Consider the following 23,674-nt stretch of genomic DNA (forward strand, 5'->3'; position numbering starts at 1 on the left):
ACCTTGCAGATACGCTGAACTCAAAGACTCTCTCGTCTGCCCTGTACAAAGGATTCTAGCATTACACGATTTTAGAAAATATATGACACGTAATTGACAATATAAAGAACACGTTTGCCTAAGAAAGAACCCTTGAATCATTTAGAGTGACAATTCAGAGCACTAGCGAAATATATTAATTCTTGTGGGATAGCAGATTTAAATATATTCAGACAGAAAAAAATTAACTAGGATCCTCTAGAGCGATATTTTGGAATTAGAAAATGATTGTCTTGTGATGATTACGATAGACTTTCTACATGTGAAGATTTTTCAATCAATGTGCCGGTTAAAAAATGTGCTGTATTAAAGTGCTAATTGTGAACTCCTAATTGAATCCAAGCACCTAGCTTCTACTTCATTAAATATACATGTTTAATTATTAATTATTTTATTTTTAATAATAGCACTTTAGTCGTAATTATCGTAAAAGTTATTTAGGTAAGAAAAGTACAGTATAATTCTACTTTGCATCTAGGCTAGAACTTAATCTGGTTTACAATTTTATTACAGTTGTTTATTACGTTTCCACATCATAAGAGATTCCTAATCGAGCATATGAGAAAGTAATAGACCTCATGGAAAAGTCGTTAATTTAATATTCTTCAATAAGTAGCATACAACTACTTAATACAGTACTACCAAATTGTTTTAATTTTACAAAACACAAAATAACCTAGGTATTTCAAAAGATCAAAACTTACATTAGCATAGATATAATATCGAAGCTTAATTTATGAGTCTAAGTTGCACGTAATATTTTTTGTTCCCCTGAATTACGTATAAACCAGATACAACTGCAACAAATGACTAAATAGTAGATAAAAACTATTGGTGAAGATAAAGTGTCTCCTTTATTATATTACAATCTTTCTTGTGTATAAAAACTATAATTTCATGTCAATGCGTACTTTATAATGCCATAAAAATTTTCAGTTTTGCGATGCTGTACTTTTTTTGCGTATTTCTGGCTGAAGCCGGCACAATGTTCCATTTTTCTGTTAATTATTATATTTACTATTCAGGGTTGTGTTATATAACTCACAATTTGTTAATATAGTAATATTACATTTTTAAAGAAGTAAAATATTGTAACTAAGTACTTTACAATACATTCTTATCTAATGGGTTATTTTTAAAAACCTTTTTCATTCACTTGAATAGCGATCTTGAAACTGGGCACTGAAAATAGGGCTAGCGCCACTCGTCTACGTTTCACCGAACTAGAGGAAGTAACGTCTTCTACCCAACGAGTTAGAAAGAGAAGACTATAGAGTGACCATGTTGTCCTGTACAGCGCTCTTTGCGGTGCCACCGCTAAACACGGCAGATCTGAGCTAAGCGCCCACCTTTGTAAAAATTCGTCTGCTTACAATGTTGTATAACGGAGGTAAGAAGTACAAAAAAACGAAGAAAAAACATGCCTGTTGTGTGTGCTGCATATAACTGCAATGTCAAAAGGAAAAAGACAACTGATATATCATATTTCATGTAAATTTTACGAAGTTAAGTCCATAGTTTTGTTAATTAGCAGCATTTTTTTTCATGCATAAATGTGTAACAACGCCCGGCATAAACAAAATAAATGGTTCACTGGTAATGCACTTAAACTAAATACGGATAAAACCAATACAATTCCGTTTCAGACCCAGTGAAAAACAAATAGCAATACAATATTAAAACAGTATTTCGACACCGGCATCCTTTATTTCTGCTCCTTCTGTCCTTACTGCTTATACAAGAAGACGATGAGCTGTAGCTTATAAGAAGTAGGCCTATTTCGAAGACAAACGATTAATCAAAGAAATGGTTCACTAGTAATAAAGTTAAACTAAATACGGATAAAACCGCTACAATTTCGTTTCAAACCTAGTAATAGCAATCAAATATTAAAATTGTATTTCGACACTCGCATCCAAAATAACGCAAAACTCTGGGATAGGTCGTATTGTTAGTATTTTGACTGGAAGGACATGAAAGAACATAATTGAGCACCCACGTGCAATAATGGGGTAAGTATGAATATATTTCGTAACTACTTACCCCATTATTGTACCAGGGTGCTCAATTATACACTAATAATTATCTGTGGTGCCACAGCCCTTGAAAGGCTCAGACAGACCAGCCGGCTGTTGGCCTTACGTTCACATTTCGATAATAATTATACTTTACTGTAACAAAAAAACTGAAAGCGTGTTTTGTCATGTTTCACCCACGTTACAAGCTTGGAGGTAAAGGTTGTTTACTACAGATAGGGCCTACTTTCATTCTATATCTTATGGTATAGTAAATAGTTTTGCAACGTGTAGAGACTGGGAAAACAATTTAATAAATTCATCCGAATCATACTCGTTCATTTTATAGGCAATCTTGCAGGTCGCATTTAAAAGAACCTAGGAATATTAACATTTTCTTCAGTATATGTATTTGCTAGGACTTCTTGTCATACTACATGACAATTTTGCTTAGGTTATTCTTTTAAGCATTCCTTCTAGGAATAGCTCAAGTGTTTTAAATTTAGCGTACATAAGTTTAGATTAAGTTCCTAGCACGTATTTGACGAAATACTAGGTTTTTCACTTCAGTTTAACTGATTTATGCAAACGAAATTAAGACAGCTGACGATTCTAATGTCAGTTATCGCCACGCCCACTTTGTTTTGGGCGCATAAGTTCATTACCGACGGTCGTCCAATTTTCTTCAAACATGGCGGCGCAATGACCACTCTATATCTTTCTCTTTCTAACTCGTTGCTTCTACCCGCACTGGCAGTAGTAAAAAAGTATTGGTGAAAATATAATGTTCCATTTGATATATTATATTATACTTTCTTGTACATCGAAAACTATAATTTTGTGTCAAAATGTACTTACAACAACACAAAAATGTTCAGTTTTGCGAAGCTGTACTTTTTTTTTTTTTTGCGTTCTTCTCTCTGAAGCTGACAGAATGTTCCAGTTTACTGTTGATTATTATACTCGTATTTACGATTCAGGAGTGAATGATATAACTCAAGAGTAGTTAATGTAGTAGTATTACATTTTTTAAATAAGTAAAATATTGTGATAAACTATAATATACTTTTATCTAGTGGGTACTTTAAAAACATCTGCATTGACTCGAATAGCGCTCCTGAAACTGAGAACAGAAAGCAGAGCGAGCGCCGCTCTGCGACGAACCGCTGGACTAGTGGAAGTATCGTCACTTTCTCTTCTACCCGCTCTGCTTACAGCTTAATTTTCTAATTAATCGTACATTTAATCACAAAACATAACATACGTTTTCTATTCATTTAAGCGTACCGCATTGTCCCTTTCAATCTGCAAGGTTATTTCACTTCCACTCTGTATAAGTGATCTTGGGATTCCATATATGTTTACACACCCAATTAGAAAGGGCAGCTAATATTTTTATATTTGTTCATCTGCTGTGCAGAATTGTGTGCACAGTTTGAGGGATAGTTTCGACGTAATTACCATTTTCCTTGTCAGAAATTAAAAAAGAGGAAATCTAGGAAGCGATAGATAAATCATAAAGTACAGGAAATATTTAGGAGGTGGGAACAAAACAAATATTATGATGCCTGTATTAGCCTATTCCATGAATTTATATCTAATATGAAAGTATTTATGTATTGTAAATATTTCTCTTAGAATCGTGCAGTTTGGTAGTGTGTACTAGAAAGTTGGATATGAAACACTTACTTCATTGTTTTATGCTTGAAAAATAGGTATTCATCTATACTGAGGTAGATTTTATCATCAGATTTAATTTATAATAAAATTTCTTCTAGCGATTAGAGAAGTCAATTGAATTATAAGTTATAGGGTAAAGGTGCCTAATTTCGTGATACCCTAATCCTGTGATAAAATTTCAATTGATTGCCATGGAGTTGTGGTCTCTGACTTTTAAGTTTTTGAAATACCTAACTGATGCCAAGAGATATCTTCTTTTCAATTCTATTGACTATCCGCCTTTCGAATAGAAGCAGTCGACTACAGAAGATTTTATTCAGTGAAAGGTGGTTGACCAGTAAGTTTTTCTTTCTCTCGTGACCGCTCCTGAAGAAACATTTTATATTTGAGGTAAGAATTAATGCAGCATTATAAAAATGATATATTACTGTAGATTATAGTCAGCTGAATCAGTGTGTATGATTATTTAAACATTGTGAGACAATAACAATGATACAGGAGCTTTCCCATTTTCGGATTTATTTTCATATTTCTCCTTCCTGGCTCACTCGACCAGTGATGGCAACGCAAAATTGTGAAAATTAATGTCTATGAAAGAAAATAGTTCGTGGAAATAATAATAGAAATAAGTTATAGAGAACATCAATTATAATTATAATAAAATAATAGGGCATATATTTAACTTAATTACTGCTGTTAGGAATATAGATAATGAGAAATGATTGTGTTATAAACTTATAATTCAGTTTATTCAAATTTAATTTTGTATTGAATTTAACTTTCAGTTTATTTTGTTTATAATATATTAATATGTAGGCTAATATGTATTTCTGTAGTTACACAAGTATTTTTTATGAAATTTGTCACTTAGGCCCTTTTTCTATGCTGTAATTTCTTGCTTAATCCACATTAAAACAATATATCATGACTTTAAAGTGTTTTTCCAAATACACGTTTGTTTTCTGAGCAGTTAATGAGGATTATTTTAGTTTCACGGAATTAGGAAACCACTATCACGAAATTTGGATCCCTGTCACGGATTTAGGAGCCACTGTATAACAATGAAGAATCATATATTATATATAAAACTTGTGAAACTGTTGACACTGAATGTTGTAAAAACTGTAGCTAAAGGTCCAAATAACGTCATTTAGGTGCTATTTGAAAATTTTTAGTACAAGTTTGGCATAAATATATCTTTATTAAATATGCCACAGAATTAGGCAACCTTACCCTATAAGAATTCACTATTCAGTGTTTCTTCTTACATTTCAATGAAGAAAGGAAACGTCTAGGTAAAGATTTACATTATAAGTAAACATTTACTGTGATGAAACGAAGTGGGAATTAAAGTAGAGAGGTAATATGGACAAGGACAAGAAGTCTGTAGGCTGAATGCAACCAGGGATGAATAGGGAACAGGTCTCGAAAAAAGAAAACATTATTATGCTCATGTAAAACAGAAATTTAAAATGTCACTTAATTACTGTTATATGAAGTCGATTTAAGGCACAGACATTTGCTTTCTGTTATTCTGGATGGTTTCCAAAACTTCATCGTTGAAGAGTGTCTTCACATCATTTGCCCACAAGAAGTCCATGTGAGCGAAAGATGACAGTGGTACTCTGTACTCACCCAGGGAGTTACCCAAAGCTGTGTTCAGCTCGTGGACGTCCTGAAAGAGAGATTACAACTCTTTAGAGCTATGACTGTAATAGCAACTTTTCTAAAGCTGCAGTACCATATCTAGCTCAAACATCTGTATCAGCTTTTGACAGGAGAAGTGAACAAATCTCCACTAAGGTATGAGCGAAAGCATGTGACTGTGAAAAGCAGAGAAGGTGATACATTACTCTTTAATATCTTTTCCACTTTTATGAACTTACTCGTATACCCTGCATACGATTCTGAACCAGTTGATATAGGTACAGTATACAAATAGTGAACATCTGCTCTTAGAGGTTCTTTATGACCTTTAAATGGACGATGCTTAAGTAAGATATGCGAGTTCTCTCTTCAAAACCTGTTTTCTAAGTATATTTTTTTATGAGAAAAGATTATTTTTAAATTTTCTCAGTTTATTGCGATCAACATGCATTATGCAAGTAACACAAGAAGTGATAATAGCCTAATATTAATATCGTTGAGTGTAAAAATTAAAGAAAAAATAAGTGTTGAAAATTAAAGGTGTATAATCTCCAAAATGTTTTATATAGCGTATGAGACCTCATTACTACAGATTTTGTAGATATACGAGTATACTTCATTATCTCATTGCTCAAGTTCTAAGTTCCTTTCAGTGTTCTATGTAAAACATATACTGGCAATTAAAAATTTTAATTTTACTCTTTTATTTGTGTGATATGAAACTACAAAATATCTCGATATATTTATAGCTGTTTTCTCAGTGCTTTATAAATGTGCTCAAATTTGGTAACAAACGCTAATTAGGTGTAAATTTTTCTGACATTTTGTATATTCGATTCCCTAACCATTTCAAATGTATATAATTTTATCTTTTAGGGTGTGTTTCCAAATTATATGTAATACTCTTTGTCAAATCTGGCAACCTTTTCATAAGGGAAGCTAAATTTATATAATTTATATTTATATTATATTTTTATTTATATAATTGTAAAAGCTTGCAAGCCACTGTTTTAAAAACTGGATTCACTTAATGAGAATTGCAAGAACTCCGCTAGCTACTTTTATCTGTAGACCTACTTCTATCATTTGTCATTTCAAGAAGATTTTATAGCAACAGGCTCAGAATTCAGTCCTTGGCAGTTGTAATATTTATGGTGAACGAAGCTGTGGGGCAGATTAAAATTGCTGTTTTTATTATTTTTATGTGTTTTTTTTTTTTAGTTATTAGATGATGATGATGATGATGATGATTATTATTATTATTATTATTATTATTATTATTATTATTATTATTATTATTATTATTATTATTACCACCACACGTAACACTAGGCCTATGAGCTAATGATCTAGTTCGTATAAATACACCCATAGTCAATCATATTGTCAAATATATTTCTTACTCAGGAAATCACTAAATTATAATTTACTAGCGTGAATATAGTTACCTTAATTCCAAAATCTCGTACTCGCTATGATGTCGATTTTCACTTTTTGCGCACTTTTGAAAGTATATCCACAGCTCCATGTACTGACAAAGCAGTAAACCTTAATTTAGAATACCAGCACTAATATTGGACTATTACGAAACCATTTACTTGTCTCTCTGTATTATGTCCACCGAGTTAGCTATGTGGTAGTGTGCCTGCCTCCAGACTAACCGACCTGGGTTCGATCTCACCTAGGGACTAGGAGAGATGGCAGTGCACAATTTCTAACCACTGGATTGTGCAGCGATATGCCTGGATTAAACCCCAAATCTCTCTGCAGTACTTATGAAGAGAAAGCCTATGTCACTGTTGATAGTGATTCGTCCATCAGATTGGGATGTTAAGTCTGTCGGCCCACTTGGTGCTATTCGAGAGAAGCAGGCTGCATGCCAACACCGGGTTTCCCCTTCTCCCTTCCTCATCTTCATCATCATTCAATCCATACATGAACATTTATACATATACTCACTCTAATACACTACATAACTCTCTACAGATACACATCATGTACAGCGTAGCCCACTGAGTGGTGTGCAACTACAAAATGGGTCACAGTCCTGCCATCTATCCACAATATGCGGAACCCGAATCGCGTAAAGTGGAGTAGGTAGGCATTAGACATACATACATACATACATACATACATACATACATACATACATACATACATACATACATACATACATACATACATACATACATACATACATACATACATACACACATACTTACTTACTTACTTACTTACTTAATTCTCTCTCTGTGAATATACTTTCAGAAATGCACAAAAGGTGAAAATTGTCATTTGAGCAAATTACGAGTTATAGTATTCTGATAAAATTAATTGGTTTTAAAGATTTTTGGTATACAACTAACTTGATTTTCTTTGCTCCATAGTTCTCCTGCATCAAAACAGTTTTACGATGGAATGTAACTTTTCACATTTTTGCATTTATATATGTTTTGCAGTCGACAGTCTTTATATTGGTTGGCACAAAAAAGATTTAGTATGTAAATTTGTAAAATGTTGAAATCTTGAAGGAAAATTAGGCTGATATTAATAAGTTTTATTAAAGATGACTAGTGCACATCTTGTTACCATAGTGCACGAATGTTATCTCGCCAAAACTTCAACAGAAGACTGCGATGCCTTAGGGAACCCTCTGTATATTTAAAAAAAGCACTGGTGTAGTTTTTACTTACAGTAGGGTCTCCAAATAGATCATTGTCGCTGTAGAACAGTGACACTGGTGTGCTTATGGAAGCTAAATCATAGGATGGTGGAAACAGACTTCTGTATTCTGCCAAGTTACCAGCGTAGAAATCCCACAACCTGAAGCCTCCTTCAACTGGAATGGGTGAAAAAAAAAACAAAATAATATATTCGTTGTTACATTTTCATTAGCTCTCCTGCATTAAATTTTACTTATTGCGACTTCATACAAGATTGTAAGGCATTTAGTTCTGTAAATTTAACAAGCAGATGAAATATATATACCGCCCATGGGATTGGGTGTTCGTCCATTGTCTTGTAGTTGTCCTGTGAATCCTCAGCGGTGGTCTGAGTCGTGCCAATCCCATGACCACGTAGACAAGCAATTGCGAGATATCTAATGTGCGATTAGTTGAATCTCCCTCTTCTATTCGCAGTGGTGTGTATGGTTATAATATTGTGTTTTGTATATGCCACTTGCTTATTAATCTGTGTGTTTTGTGGAGAGTGGTTGGATTTCAATCATAGGTGAGGAGGGTAAAACCTACAAAGTAGGACTGGATGTGCAAAGCACATAGGCCTACAGTCAAAAGATGCATGCTCTCCATTTAAGGACAAATTTTGATAATGTGATGCATTTGTATGTATAATTTCTGAATAAACCTACATCTACTTACCAAGTCTGACTAATGGGGAGGTTAAGCAGATAAAAAAGATGGAAAAAGATTTATCTATCAGTGAGTGTAATTAAAAGGAGATTATGGTTAAATTTGACTTTTTCCCTAATTGATCTACAATTTTAATTTTTTGTATGTAGAAATATCATTATTACAACAACTCAAATTTGAGATTACTTAAAAAAATTGGCCCCAAAAATAAAAAGAAAATAGCAGGATACATTAATTCAGTAAAATGGATATATTTCAGCCATTTTGAAAGATAAATTCAAAATTTATAAGCACGTTCTTTAAAATGTCTGTAGCACAATATTGGTATTTTCAAGATAAACAATTACATTTTAAGAATTAATTTTAGAGGTACTCGGCATCCCTCACAGAATATTAGGTCAAATTATTCTTATTATTAAGGACTCACTGTGTATTTTATTGTCAATATACTCATAGTGTATTTGTGTAAGTTATTGTAGTAATTGTGTCACTTTTATACTACACTGGACTCTTGCTAATCTCGCTATTCCTTACACAAAAGGATGCCGGATTAGCGAGAGTGTCGGATTACTGAGAGTGCTTAAAATGACATTAAATGTATTGTTATGTTGTGGCAACAACTCCACTTGCACTTTTAAGTCGAAACTACACTTGGCCGGCGCCTGTGTACCCATTATAAGTATTTACAGGCCTACGTGTAGAAGTAGTACACATAAATTTTTCAGAAAACTGTTACAGCACAAGTGATAGAAACTACACTAAAAAGAGGCTGGATAATTGAGAGGCCGGATGACTAAGAGCTTGATATTCACTTAGGAGTTACCGTAATGGCATATGACATTACATTAATCTAGAGAAACTACACTTTCAAGTAGAGAAGGAATTATCCAAATTGGTTAAGTAGCTTTTTGTTTTTTGCCCCCCAGGAGAGCTATTTCAATTTGTCGACTGTGTAACTTTTACTTAAATTGATTACTGTCCTTCCTCCAATATTAGATTTGTTCCAGCAAGAAATTCAAGAATGCATTATGAACTAATACCAAACATTTTTCGACACATACGCTAGTTTAGTACATTTTCGGGATTTTACGTTGTTGGAATGTTTCTTGAACTGTTCTTTCACAGCCTTTGGAGCTTCTTCTCATACTAAAATTATATTTATCTTCCGAATTTAATTAATCATAAAATATATCACTACCACCTTCCAAATCACTCATGATCGACTATTTTTTTAATTTTAACCTGCCCAGTCTCAAAGCAGTTTAACCTCAACCTCAGAGTAAGCCACCTGTGCATGCGTCTGCAGTTCAGAATTTCCAGTTCCTGCTCTTAATCGAAAACCAGTTTCACTCATTCCGAATGAGCTCGAAAGCACATTGGAACAGAAAACTGGGAGTTTAGAATCAGTTCAAGTCTTGTTGAGATACTGCACATTGAGATACTGCGCATGAGCAGACAGTTCAGAATCGATTCTGAACCGTGCTGGAATAAACCTATTGTCATATGATAAAAGCTTTCAACATCGTAGAATAAGTGTATGTAATGTAGAGGAAGATATTAAACAATACACTAGTGATGAAGCCAATCAGTAACTATGACGAACCTACAAATATTCGTATGTATGTATGTATATTTCCAAAAGAGGAATATCTGACCGACACCTTCAGTTAAATATACCAAACGTTTAAAATGATAAAGAAGCGAGTAATCCATTCAGAACTCTAGGTTGAAATACCTGCAGAGACTTCCTGACCATAGTGGGCCACTGTCTTGGTCATACATCCTGCCAGAGTATGAGAAAGGATGACTGGCAAAAGAGTCTGTAATGGAGAAAGAAGACTTCAGTACAGTATATACTTACTTTCACTTTTACTGGCTTTCCACTTTACAGCAGTTCACCTTTGATTCCTGCTTTCCAGAGCTTTCTATTTTCCCACTGTCCCTCTTCCATGCCCCTCTTCACCATGTATGTGTGTATTCCTTCATACCATGTCTTTCTAGCTCTTCCAAGCTTTCTTCTTCCTGGCACTGTCCAATTGAGGATACATTTAGGTCACCGTTCCTCCGACATCCGTTGTACATGTCCATACCACTGTAAAGACCTATTTTCTATTTGTCCATAACAGTTTCATCTGCTTCCATTTCTTTCCTAATATATGTGTTTCTTACATGTTCTAGTCTGGATATCCTCATAATTCTTCGTAATCCGTCCATTTCTGTCGCCAACACCCTTTTCTGCATTTTTTCACTTATTGTCCAACTTTCTGAACCATATGAAGGGTACACGGGAATAACGAACAAGGTCCATTCAGAATAATTTTGAGATAAATGAAATTTAAAGTTTGAGGACTTGAAACGTATAGTTTATTGTTAACTTATTGTTATTTTTTATCACACAAGAATGTACCATTATAAAGCAAATATGTGACAAAATATTTTTTTTGATTTTATGAATTACAACAATGCAAAACTGCAAAAAGTCTACTTTGCTACGTTTTATAAACGGGAAGAACGAACACTGTCACAATTTAATTGAATATTTGTTGGGAATAGAATCAGGCATAATATTTTCAAACAATGTAGCACATGTTTACTTTCGTGTAGGGTATTCTTTTTAAAGGGTATAAATATTGTTGGCCAATTATAAATATTTTTATTTTTGAGTGTTCATTGTTCCAAACAATTATTGAAAAACAAATCTACAAACTAATCTAATTGCACTGAATTTTCCATTATGAATGAATAGATTGAACTATAAAATCGTCTCATTCACTGTTATGGACTTCTTGTGACTCGTCATTGGTGGGAGGAAGACTAAAATATTCTCTAGCAGTTGGAGAACAAACATTTTTTCAAAATTTGTAATTCCTTGTACTTTGCCTTGTAGCTGTTTACAGCTTACAATGGTGAATAGTTTGGTTTCTTCCTAGAATTCGCAATCTCTTGCCTCCAGTCATCGGGTACTTCACACCTTGCTCTCTGATTGACATGTTTTTGTCACATTCCAGGTACGAGTGGCCTCGAGTGGGAAATGTGATCCACTGAGCATCAAACCTCTTCTTAGTATGTACTACATAATGACAAAATCTAAATACCGTGAAGTTCCTATTTTGTCCGAAACAAGAATCGTAGAAGATACAGAGTTCACCAACGCAGCTTCGTACAATATTTATACAGTGGTGCCATAACTTACGTAGAGCAAACGTCATCAGAGCCTTTACTTTAAATATTTTGGTCATACATGTAGAAAACAAATCTTCCTGTTGACAGCGTATGTATGTTACAAGAATAAAAGGGCAGCTGTCGACGATAATAGCCCTCAATAGTTGAAAAGTTTGGAACTGGTAATTCTTTTGGAAATCCATGCAGTTAACCTCTTTATACTCTGACTTCCTGGATTTTAGACGTTCAGCCCGTTTTACTTCATAAAACTTCTGTCCTTTTCTCTTGTGCAATTCATTCTTTCAAATCAAATTTTGTTTTTCCTTCTCAAAATTATCTAATTTACTTGCATCTTTTTCATTGGAAATTTCTGATTTAATGTGTGAAATGTCAGCTAATGTTGTATTTAGTGACAAAAATTACTGTATATTGCTCGTAAGACACAGGGTTCGCAGGAAATTTTTCTAAGTGTAACTTAAGCAGCTTAGAAATATTCAAGTCCTCTGGAAGATACTACCTTCGGCTATCGTGACGAGATTAGTGGACTTTCTGACCTCTAAGTGATTGAATGTGCTGACAAATTTTAGATAAAATCTCTCCTTTCATTTGGTGAGGCCTGTTTCAATGTTTAACTCTTGTTTCTGTATGGGCTTTTCCAGTAGTAGCCAATGACGTTTACAAAGTGACTAAATGTCTGCCTGTTATTCCATGTAGAGCAATAAATGCTTTATAGCAAACGGGAACATCAGTATTTTGCCCATCTTTGTTTATTCGCATTTTACATCTGTAAGAAAAATTATGAAAATCAGCTTCGGCTTGTGTTTTTCTGGATCTTCTTCTTTGCACAGGAAGTACCGAAATTAGTCCTGAAAGGTGAGCATTTTGAGTGTCATATGATGCTAATTCATTGAAATGTTTAATAAGATCGCTTCTTTCACTTTGGCTTATTTTCTGAAAACTCGGAAAACAAGAACATTTACAGTCTTCTCCCATAATATGACTAATAGCACGAATTTTTATGCATCTGTAACACGTCCTGTAACTTTTCTCTTCCTTGAATTTACAGAACATGGAATGGGTCCGGATAGGCTAATTCATTTTCTCTAACGTCAGACATTATAAAAATAAATTGCACTAACCACAAACACTACAATATGTACCATAAACGTATAATAAAGGAAATAATCAATACCCTACCACAGACATCTGAACACTGGAATAGTACAGCTGTTTGTATTATGCTCACAAGTAGTTCTAATGAAAATTAAGAGAATTTATTGTCACATGGAATAACAGCTAAACATCATACAGTCATTTAATAATATTATTATTGTATAATACAGATCGTATTGGCATATGTAAAAATAAACTAACCAGCAATGTGCTATGACTCTAAGATCAAGTTTGTAACAGTTGTCTGCATTAGTTTCTGTGTTTAAAATGGACATTGTTCGTTCTTTCTTGGGATGAATGTGACATTGTTCATTCTTCCAAAGTATACAGAAATTTTAACGCAGAATACTGAGGACAATTTTCGTTCTTACGTAAAACCAATGCAGCCACATGAAAGTACTCCCCTACCATTATCAGATGGCACTATTAACTCAATTTCGATTTTTGATGGACCTTGTTCGTTATTCCTGTGTACCCTCCATATGTAAGTATGCTTTCGATTATTGTTTTTAGAATATACTGTTTTGTATTTCTACTCCACAAAACACAATTCAGGGATATAATCGCTTTCCTAGCACAATTTACTCTATTAATAATATCTTTTTCGCATGTTCAGATTTGTCAATAATGGATCCCAGGTATTTGAATTCCTCAACACATTTAATTGTGGCATCATTTATCTGTAGATTTTCTGTAATTCCTCCAATTACCATGTATTCTGTTTTAACAATATTTATTTTCAATTCACCTGCTTCAAATGCATCCATTAATTTACAGATCATATATTCTATGTCTTCTTTGTCCTGTCCTATTATAACCTGGTCATCTGCAAATAATAAATTGTGCATTAACTGACCATTGATATTCACTCCCAGTCCTCTGCATGACTTTAGTATATCTTCTAGAAATATCTTAAACAGTGTTGGTGACATCCCGCATCCCTGTCTTAATCCTTTTGTTGTAATGAATTCTGATGATAATCGATTTCCTACTTTAACAAATGCCTTACATCCATACAGCTTTTTTATAAAAGTAATGAGAGCTTTAGGGATTCCAAATTGCTCCATTGACATCCAAAGTCTGTTGATAGGTATAAAATCATAGGCCTTTTCAAGATCAATAAATACCTTATGTACTTCCTTCCCTTTTGCCACCATTTTTTCAATAATTTGATCACAAATATATTGTTCAAGCATGATTTACCAGTTGTGAAACCTGCCTGATCTTCTGATATTTTATGTCCTATTATTTCCTCCAATTTAATTTTAATAATGGTACTTAAAATCCTACTAATTGTTGCCATGACGCTAATGCCTCTATAATTTGCTGGATCTCCTTTATTCCCTTTATTTTTATATATTGCACTAATGTATGACATTTCCAGTCTGTCGGGATTGGATCTCCCTCATTTACCTGATTAAAAAGTCTAGTTAAAATTCTTATAATATTTGGACCTCCACATTTAATTAATTCCATTGTTATCCCTCCTGGACCAGCAGCTTTTCCATTTTTGGCTGTCTTCAAAACGTTCCATAACTCATTTTCTTTTATAGGACTTCAGTATGTAATCTTCTATATAAGATTATATCAGTTACAACATGAGTAGGCCTACATATTATGAAAGCAATGAAAGCTTCGTTACATAATCATAATGAAAATGTTACACATTTTTCATACATATATCGTCGATCTGGTTGGCAAGTTGGTATAAAGCTGGCCTTCTATGCCCAAGGTTGCGGGTTCGATCCTGGGCCAGGTCGATGGCATTTAAGTGTGCTTAAATGCGACAGGCTCATGTCAGTAGATTTACTGGCATGTAAAAGAACTCCTGCGGGACAAAATTCCGGCACATCCGGCGATGCTGATATAACCTCTGCAGTTGCAAGCGTTGTTAAATAAAACATAACATTTTTTTCATACATATAAAAGGCCAACAACTTCTGATAATGCAGGATGGCTATGATTGATATAACACAGTTCTCATTATTGCTTCAAATGTTGTTTTTGATGTTTTCTAATGCCAGACGTTTGACAATAAAGTTATTTGTCCTCTTGCAATCCAATATTTTTCAAAGGTATTGTCATGGTCAGCCATTGAAGCACAGATTTTGAGGTGTTCCGAATCCATTTCTTGCTTTGAGTTGTATAATAAAAGACTGATATACTCCAGTTCTATGAAGGTGCTTGGCCAAACAGTCATGACCTGTTGCCAATCTAAATCCAGCTACAGACGATTTTCGTAGTAAATCGGGAATTAACTGCGGATTATGATGCAAGGAGTTCCATTTTTTCCCTTGAGATTGTGTTATCAAATTTTGTTTGTTGAAGTCTAAGTATGTAGATTTAATAAATCTTTTCGCAGAGTAATATGTAGATTTAGTAACAGGTCTGTAAGTAGCAGTGCTGCCCTCCTTTGCCAAAGCATCAGCATTCTCATTTCCCAGAATACCGCAATGGGATGGTATCCATTGGAATACAATTCTTTTATTGTGTTAGTTGAGAGAGCATTTTAGTTATTTCGGCTGTTTGAGATGAAGGTGTATGTCTAGAGACTATTGATAGAATAGCTGCTTTGGAGTCTGACATAACTGTATTCTTAAATTTATTGATGTGGCATAGAAGATTCCTGAGACTTTCACTTATTGCAATGATTTCTCCATCAAAACTTGTTGTTCCATATCCAAGAGATCTATAAAGTGAGAAGAGACAGCACGTAACACCTGCACCAGCACCTTGTTCCCCTGAGATCAAGGATCCATCGGTGTATAAATGAAGCCAGTTTTGTGAAGGGTACCTAATATTAATTGTCTCTAAAGACAATTGTTTCATTATTTCAGTGTTTACTTCTGATTTCAGTATTTCTTCTATTAAATTTAGATTCTACTTCATATTTATTAGGGTTAAAGGGTTTGGTTTAATTTGTAAGTTTTCTTTTAATATACATCTTGATTACACAACTTTTAACACTATATCACTTCGGAATATGTATTATATGTCTTTCTCGTGTTAAATTTTACTGTATCTGGTTAACAGGCCGAAACATGTTAACCAGGTACAGTAAAATTTAACACGAGAAAGACATATATATATATATATATATATATATATATATTTTCTTTTAAATTCGGGATGTTGATTTTCTGTTTTAATTCTTGAATCATGGGTATGAAACTTTTTTCAGTTTTTAATCTACAGAGAGGACTGTATGAATGCCAATTGTTTCCTGGTAATCTGACAAATTTTTCATATTGAATCAGTGCATTTTCTTCTATTGTCATTTTGATGCTATTAGTATTAGTGAGGAATCTCATAGAGTCTATTGGAGTTGTACCGGTAATTTAAATTTCTCTGTAATATGTCAGCACTGGCTATATAAACATTTTGTATGTAGTGTTCAAAGTGTTTATAGAGCATCCCCATTTCTTTCTTGCTAGTCTTTTTAGAGGGGAGAATCTTTTACAAGCTTTTTCAGAAATATATTTCAAATGGTTGCTCCATGTTAACTTACTGTCGAAAATAACTTCAAGATATTTGGATTCATAAGTCCTAGGACGGTGTTTGCCAAGTGGAAATATTTGGTAGTTACTTTTGCTTATATTTAGTGTCATCAAATTTTATGTGTTCCATTCATGTAGTTGATTTAGAGCTTTAATAGCAGAATTTTGAATTTTGTCTCTATGTCTGTGAGATCCGGAAATCCACAAAGTTTGATTCCTTTAATAGGGAAGGTCAGTCATCTATACAGGATGTTTTAAGAGGATTTACCGTTCCTTATACTAGTGACAGACTACAGTCACTAATTGTGAGCGGGGTTGTAGACTGTCACCGTCCCTATCACTATCAGGAGCTTAATCCTGTTTCCAGAACTAGATAATCATGCTGAGACATGGCCCAGTGGACGAAAGTAACATTTTAGTAATCTTTGGTTTCGAATCACCTTGATGTATATTATTTAGGAAGTCGTGAAAGCTTCTGCTGTGAAATTTTGTTACCCCTTCCATTGTATTATATGAAAGAGAAACGAAAATGAATGGCTAGAAAATATCATTTGTACTAAAGTTGTACTACAATCGATAATTGATAGCCGTAGCATAGATAAGGTCGATATTTATGGTCACTAGTATTGCACATTCGATAGTACTAAATCTGTTTTAGTTCAAATACCTGGTCTGAATACACTTCTGACGTCATATCCGACATATGTAGCAATGTGCGAGAATCGTATCGTAAGCATGGTAAGCGTTGTTAGCCTGCTTTCCTTTGTTCATATTATTTTGGAGCGTGTTTTATTTGTTTATAGTGTTGCGCATAGGCGAAAGAATGTTAGTGTCCCTATGCAAGTAAGGCTACAAGAATGCCTAATAATAAAATTTCTGCAAGGGACAGAGCTTTCCAGTATAAAAAACATGGGTTTTATTGCACAAGCAAAAGTACAGTCATGTATCGAATTCTGTTCGAATTTGTGTGACAATGCAGTGATAACAGGCTACAGTGAATTGCAGAGAGTGGTGAAAAACAAGCTGAGCCCTGTGAAGAAGTGGACATTATTTCTGTGCTGCAAGGAATGACCATAATCTATCTATGGCTCTTCGGCCCGTTTTCAAGCCATGACCTCCTCGAATGATCATAAACTATCCTGATTTTGAACAATCTGTGCTTCTAGTTATATGGATGTCATGTGCAAATGCAGACTGTGAACACTTCTTTTCATCATACAATAATATTTTGTCTGAAAAACGCCAGTGTTTGTCAACAGAAAATGTCAATCATTTTTTCTGAAAAGTATTTTGAAAACCAGGGTATTTATCGTGCTATTAAAGCTGTGTATTTTTAAAATACCGAAAAATTCAATTGAAAACACTGATTTTCCCATTTGAAAATCCCACATTTTGTACTTTGAACTCAACAAAAGCTTCCAATCTCTACCAGAGACATTGTGCAGAGTGCACCATAGGAAGCTAGTCAATGAGATGAGATGATGATGGAGATTTGTTGAGATGCCACAGGTGAATCAGAGCTCCTGGAGAAAACCCCTGTGTTACCTGTACCATCTGCTTGTCCAGCACGTCATAAATGTCACAATATGACGCGGATCAAACCTAGGTCCACAGGATTATGAGTCCAGCTTCTAGCCACTGGACTACTGTGGTGGCGTATATTTATGTATATACCAACCCATATACCCAGTATTTCCATAACTATTGTGTGGAAAACTTCGAGCGACATTAACTAGAGAATGGAGTGATACTGACCATGTGGAAAACCACAAGGCACGAAGTTCATCTTATATTTCTGTTTCATGGTGCTACAAGTGACATCAGAGTAAATCTTTCATGTCGAAACATTATTACTTTTTTCTCTTGTAGCTTGAACATGTTCTACGTGAAAAATAAAACATTCCATGTTGGCTATATGGTAAAACAGTATTTTTAATAACAATTTTTTCAGTATTACATTATTACCTACACATCCTTCAGTAATTCGTGTAAGATTCATCCTTGAGCATTGAATATTAATTTTCTTTCGTGATTTACACAATTGGCAAATTTGTACGTTATAGTATTTTTGTCATTTACAATTTTATAATAATTTATAAAGTCCTGCTTAGTGAAAATACTGATGAACAATGTAAGCCTTTACATACCGTACATGTAACTTAAGAATTTTGTTACTTCAGCGTGTAAATATATTATTTTGGTCTTCTTAGTTCTATGTAATGTGTTTTAGTCATAGGAAATTTGACTATTTTATTACTTATAAACGGTTTGTGATTATTGCTGTGTTAGAATTGTGTTTGACTTAGGAAACTTATTATAAAATTGTAATTGCAATACAGTTCTCATATCTAAGACTCAATTAACTTCAAATATTACATTATAAATGACAAATTATTCATCGAATTATTTTCAATTCATAAATATATCTTCATTAATTTTTTCGAAACACATAGGTAGTGTTTGTTATGTGTTTCAATATTTTGGACTAGTCCTTATGCATTAGGATGTTTTAACAAAGGATCTATGATCAGTCCAGTTATGTATTATACACTGAAGTGGAATATCCACTTCATGTAATTGCACTATTCGATTTTTAATGAATATAATTGAGAATAAAGCTATAATAATGACTGAAATAGGAATTGTACTCTACTCTATTCCTGATCATAAATTACAGTACATACGCTTCTCGTATTTACTACTAGATGGCATGAAATCTAAATACAAATAAAGCAATACTGAACAGATCTGTATTAAAATTGGCCATTCCAAACTATTTTGTCATTGTTAGAAAATATCTTTTCGATTGTGAAAGTGTGATATAATGTAGTCAAATAGTATTTCTGTTATTTCTGGAATGTTGATAACTTTATCCTAAATTTTATCTCGCACATTTCACATAATATGCTTTAAACAATATCAAGTCTGCTTTCATTATTCTGTGACTAATAAGATGTCAAAATACTGCATTATGTCTACTACATGGCTGAATTAGCGTGGAATGTGTTGGGGAGACTTCAGAAACAACCAATTGCATTCTATAAATTGTAGTGTATAAGTACTTCATGTTTTATGTTAATAATTATATATCTTTAAGATCATGAAATGAAGAAAATGTTTGTTTGTAGTCAACCCCTTTCTCTTTACAAGCAAGATACCTACTACTGTACTGGTACCTAATTTACATCATTACATTTTGGACTATCTGATATTCATTTCCTATAAATAATTTGATTAGATTAATTACGGTATTTTGACAATACATAACCATTTAACGTAAATTACAAGCATGATTTATTTTATTACTTTAAAATATTGGAAATTCTATTATTTTATTACACCATAAAACAAACATATATTTTCTTCAGGTAGTTGCTACAAAATGTAAAGAGTTTTGATTGAAAAAATAAATTACGGTGCAGTATTTAATTCTAGAACTAATCAGCGTATAAATTCTATTATGTACTATATACGCTTCTGCTAGCAGTACTGAGTTCCACAGTAATTTTATTGTGTTCCAGTATTAAAAGACTCACATTGCTGATAATGTTTAAAAGTGTCATAGTAACTAGGTCATGACACTTATTTTCTGACAGTTGTAAGACTTGTCTGTGGAAATAATAACTACCGTACATTGAATTATAAAATATTGTTACCTAATTGATAATCGTACATACCTACCTAACAGTACTCTATCTGAAGATAGAATTCATAAGAAACTTTTGAAATAATTATTTTTATTTATTCCACAATACTGAATTGAAGGACTTGGTGGAAGAAGGGTCTATCCCACTCTTTCATTAGGATTTTTTTTTTACAAAATATGATAGCAGGCACTGTATACATTCACGGTTTTTTTTTTTTTTTTTGTAGGATATACCTAACTTTGTTATTTTTGTTATTGAAGTAAAGGAGAGCATACCTTCTTGGTAAAGAAGAGTCTTTCTTTCTCTCAGAAGTTTAAAAACGTGGGATAGCCCTTTTTCCACTAAGCCCTTCAATTAGTAAACATTTATTCAATTGCTGTTATGTCAGAAAAATAAAATGTATTGTATTATATTACATTGACATGACTTTGTGGCTACTAAAATAGCACAAGCTTTAACAACAAATAAGCTTATTGTTGTACATTAAGGTGACCAGATGTCCCGTTTTTAATAGGATTCTCCCTTTTTTCAGCCTCTTATCCCCTGTCACGAGAAAAGTATGCTTGGGACGCCAAATATCCCGTTTCCCAAAATTATTGTTGAAATATTTTTTTTTTTCTTTATTTTATTTAATAATCACGTAAAACAATGATTAATTCTATATTGTTTCCATCAGATGTCACCGTAATGAATTCCATAAAGGCAATGTTAAACACAAAATGTCATTTCAAAAATGTGTCTTACATGGACTTCTATAGTTTCCTGAAGGAAAGGCCAACACTTCTATAGCAAATTCACTCATAAAAGAAATATGATGCTGATTGTACAGTTCATCTTCATGGAGAATGTTAAAATAGTAAAGGTAATATGAGCAAAAAATTTTGTTATGAAACAAGTTCAGAATACAGTGACATGGATATAATGTAAGGTCCAATTAACCTGAAGTATTTTTAAACAGATAAGTTAACCTAATTAATCCAAACTAGTTGCAATATAAAAAATGGTTAACAATGACTTATGCCAAGTATCCATGCTATTCTATTATGCACAATTATTAGGCCTATGGCCTAGTTATTATAAACAGTGTAGGATTTATTACTTTAAAATAAATAAAACTGGACCTTATTGCTCACTTACATTATATAAACACAAGTAATAATGAATGTTTAGATAAAATGTTGATTCGTGTCAACTTTAACAAGTATCCCGTTTTTTATTATTATTATTATTATTATTATTATTATTATTATTATTATTATTATTATTATTATTATTTTGGGAATCTGGTCACCCTAAATATAACACATATTTTCCTACGACTGTGTAATGAAAGACTTGGGTATCCTGAGTATAGGTCTCACATGAAATACAAATCATGAACCAGAATTCATGAGAACAAATGAATGCACTCGGTATGTAAGATTGGTTTGTAACTGCAGTTTTGAAAACTAGGAATACTCAAATTGAGTGTGTGAGAATTATAGACAAGGCAGAATCCGCCCTTCTCCTCCTCCCCAGATAAATAATTTATAAGTGGAGTTTCAACTAATATTAAAGTATGAATGTAGCATAATGACAAAATAATAGGAACCATTCATGTAGAGCATACACTAAAAGGTAGGTTTGTGAATTGCATTTATATTTCTCACAGTACCAGTAATACTATTTTCTCTTGCGCATTGGAAAAATTACAAGATCACTTTGAAAGTAAGTGAAATTTTGCTCATTTGAAGGATTGATTCAATCATGTTAAGTTGCAAAAATGTCTTCTTAGTTACATCTTATTAGATTTGTAATTCCTGAAAGAAAGATCTCTAAACACCGAGTTAACCAGGAGGATTTTGTATATCTCCTCCTCACCTTCTTTCCTGTTTCGAGCTTCTCTTCTTATTATAAGTTATTATATGAGTTCATTAGCATAGTGCCATAGAAGGAATTATCGACAAAATTGTCAAAGATTTCTTTGCTAAACATTTTCCGGCAAGTAACCTATAATTTCAGCAGGCACTTAAGGTAAAGTATAGTTTAGTCTGCTAAGTCATGTTGTTCTAAATGAAACTTTAATTAGGCCTATGAAAACTTTTTGAAAATCAGGTTCATAAAATTTTACTACCGTACTCATAATTGACGTTTTTGGTAAAATATATTTTAATACAGCACAAAAATAAATGAAACTATAATTCAGAGTGATTGACACATTTCATGGTGTATAAATTTTATGTAATGCTCAAATCTTAACTTCATTGATTTATGCTATGGTCACGAATCAGCTGATCATTTTAAGAATTTACAAGTTAATAACATTGTGTTTTTATTTACAATGAATAGCCTAATGTAAATACGTGGCGTATTATGCAGAAATCTGTTAGTATTTGCTATCATGGTGATAAAAATTAAAAAGGAACCTTGAATATTTTCATAATATTTAGATATAAACTTTCAGTCTTACAACTGCTACTCATAATGTATCTTTGTGAGAGGCAGCAATTGTCACATTCATTCTTTACTCACAAACTCCCTAACGCTCACTGTCTATAAATGACTGACTTATTCATAAAGAATTTACAAAAATATTGAACAACTGTCCCTTCTTAAAAAAAGTTGTTGAATTTACAATGCGTATACGTAATGAATTATGTGATGTCTACCCAAGATCTCATGTGGTTTCTCTCTTGCTGGACAATAATTCATAAAGTCACTAATTGTAATCATGTTTGTGACCTTGAGAACAACCTGTTTCAATGGGTTGATATGCAGCATCTGCTGCGCAGTTTCAATATGCCGTGAGTTGTGTGTAAGTAGGTGTCAAGAAAGTGGTTCCCGAGTTGTGTTTGGTAATATCAGGCAAAGTAGACCTCCACCTGAAACAATAAACAATTCTTTACTATATACTCCTATGTTTCATATTTTCTACATCTGATTATTATATCTAGGCTGTAAGGTAAAATTTTGGTACTGGTCTCTGAAAGTTGATTAGTGTTAAAAGATCTACTTTTAAAAATGGCCTCTAAAACGGTAATTTACTGTATGTGTTTTAAAAATAAAGAAACAACAGGATAGAGTTCGATTATATATGAAATGTTTAGTTATATTATCGTTAGTTTACTGTAACATAAACGTATCATTTTCGATGTCAACTTTTGTACTCTTCCATGAATTTAATTTACTAGCCGCCATTGCTAACACCACAGGAGTATCTTTCTCAATATTTACTGTTAGAGACATTATCATTTTTGTCTTTTGGTCAAGTTACAATTGGACGGCCATCTGCATTAACAAACTATGCGACATTCTGTTAGTTTCGAGAAAAACGCATTAGAAGATTTTGAAACATTTTTAATCCTGGAGACCTATACTTAATTCTTGCGGACTGGATAACCACAAATATAATTGTTTCATGTACTGATTCATACTATGTGCATACAAGTGAGTTATACGCACTA

At 33.1% G+C, this 23,674-nt stretch overlaps 2 protein-coding genes across 4 annotated transcripts in view; both read right to left on the reverse strand.

Annotated features, from left to right (window-relative positions):
• Positions 1-413: 413 nt before the first annotated feature.
• Positions 414-23,024, reverse strand: LOC138709157 (lipase 1-like). Its single transcript, XM_069839700.1, has 4 exons — positions 22,965-23,024; positions 10,488-10,572; positions 8,075-8,220; positions 414-5,409 (listed from the first exon to the last, which is right to left on the reverse strand). The coding sequence occupies exons 1-4, from the start codon at positions 22,989-22,991 to the stop codon at positions 5,239-5,241; spliced, it is 429 nt and encodes a 142-aa protein (XP_069695801.1). The 5' UTR covers positions 22,992-23,024; the 3' UTR covers positions 414-5,238.
• Positions 18,497-23,674, reverse strand: part of LOC138709155 (synaptic vesicle glycoprotein 2B) — a 342,436-nt gene continuing 337,258 nt past the window's right edge. For all 3 annotated transcript variants that reach the window (XM_069839698.1, XM_069839699.1, XM_069839697.1), the window contains one exon: positions 18,497-23,092. In XM_069839698.1, coding sequence (XP_069695799.1) covers positions 23,037-23,092 — 56 coding nt within the window. In that variant the 3' untranslated portion in view covers positions 18,497-23,036. The remainder of the gene's footprint in view (positions 23,093-23,674) is intronic.

Source organism: Periplaneta americana, chromosome 11, assembly GCF_040183065.1.
Source record: "Periplaneta americana isolate PAMFEO1 chromosome 11, P.americana_PAMFEO1_priV1, whole genome shotgun sequence".
Lineage (NCBI taxonomy): Eukaryota > Metazoa > Arthropoda > Insecta > Blattodea > Blattidae > Periplaneta > Periplaneta americana.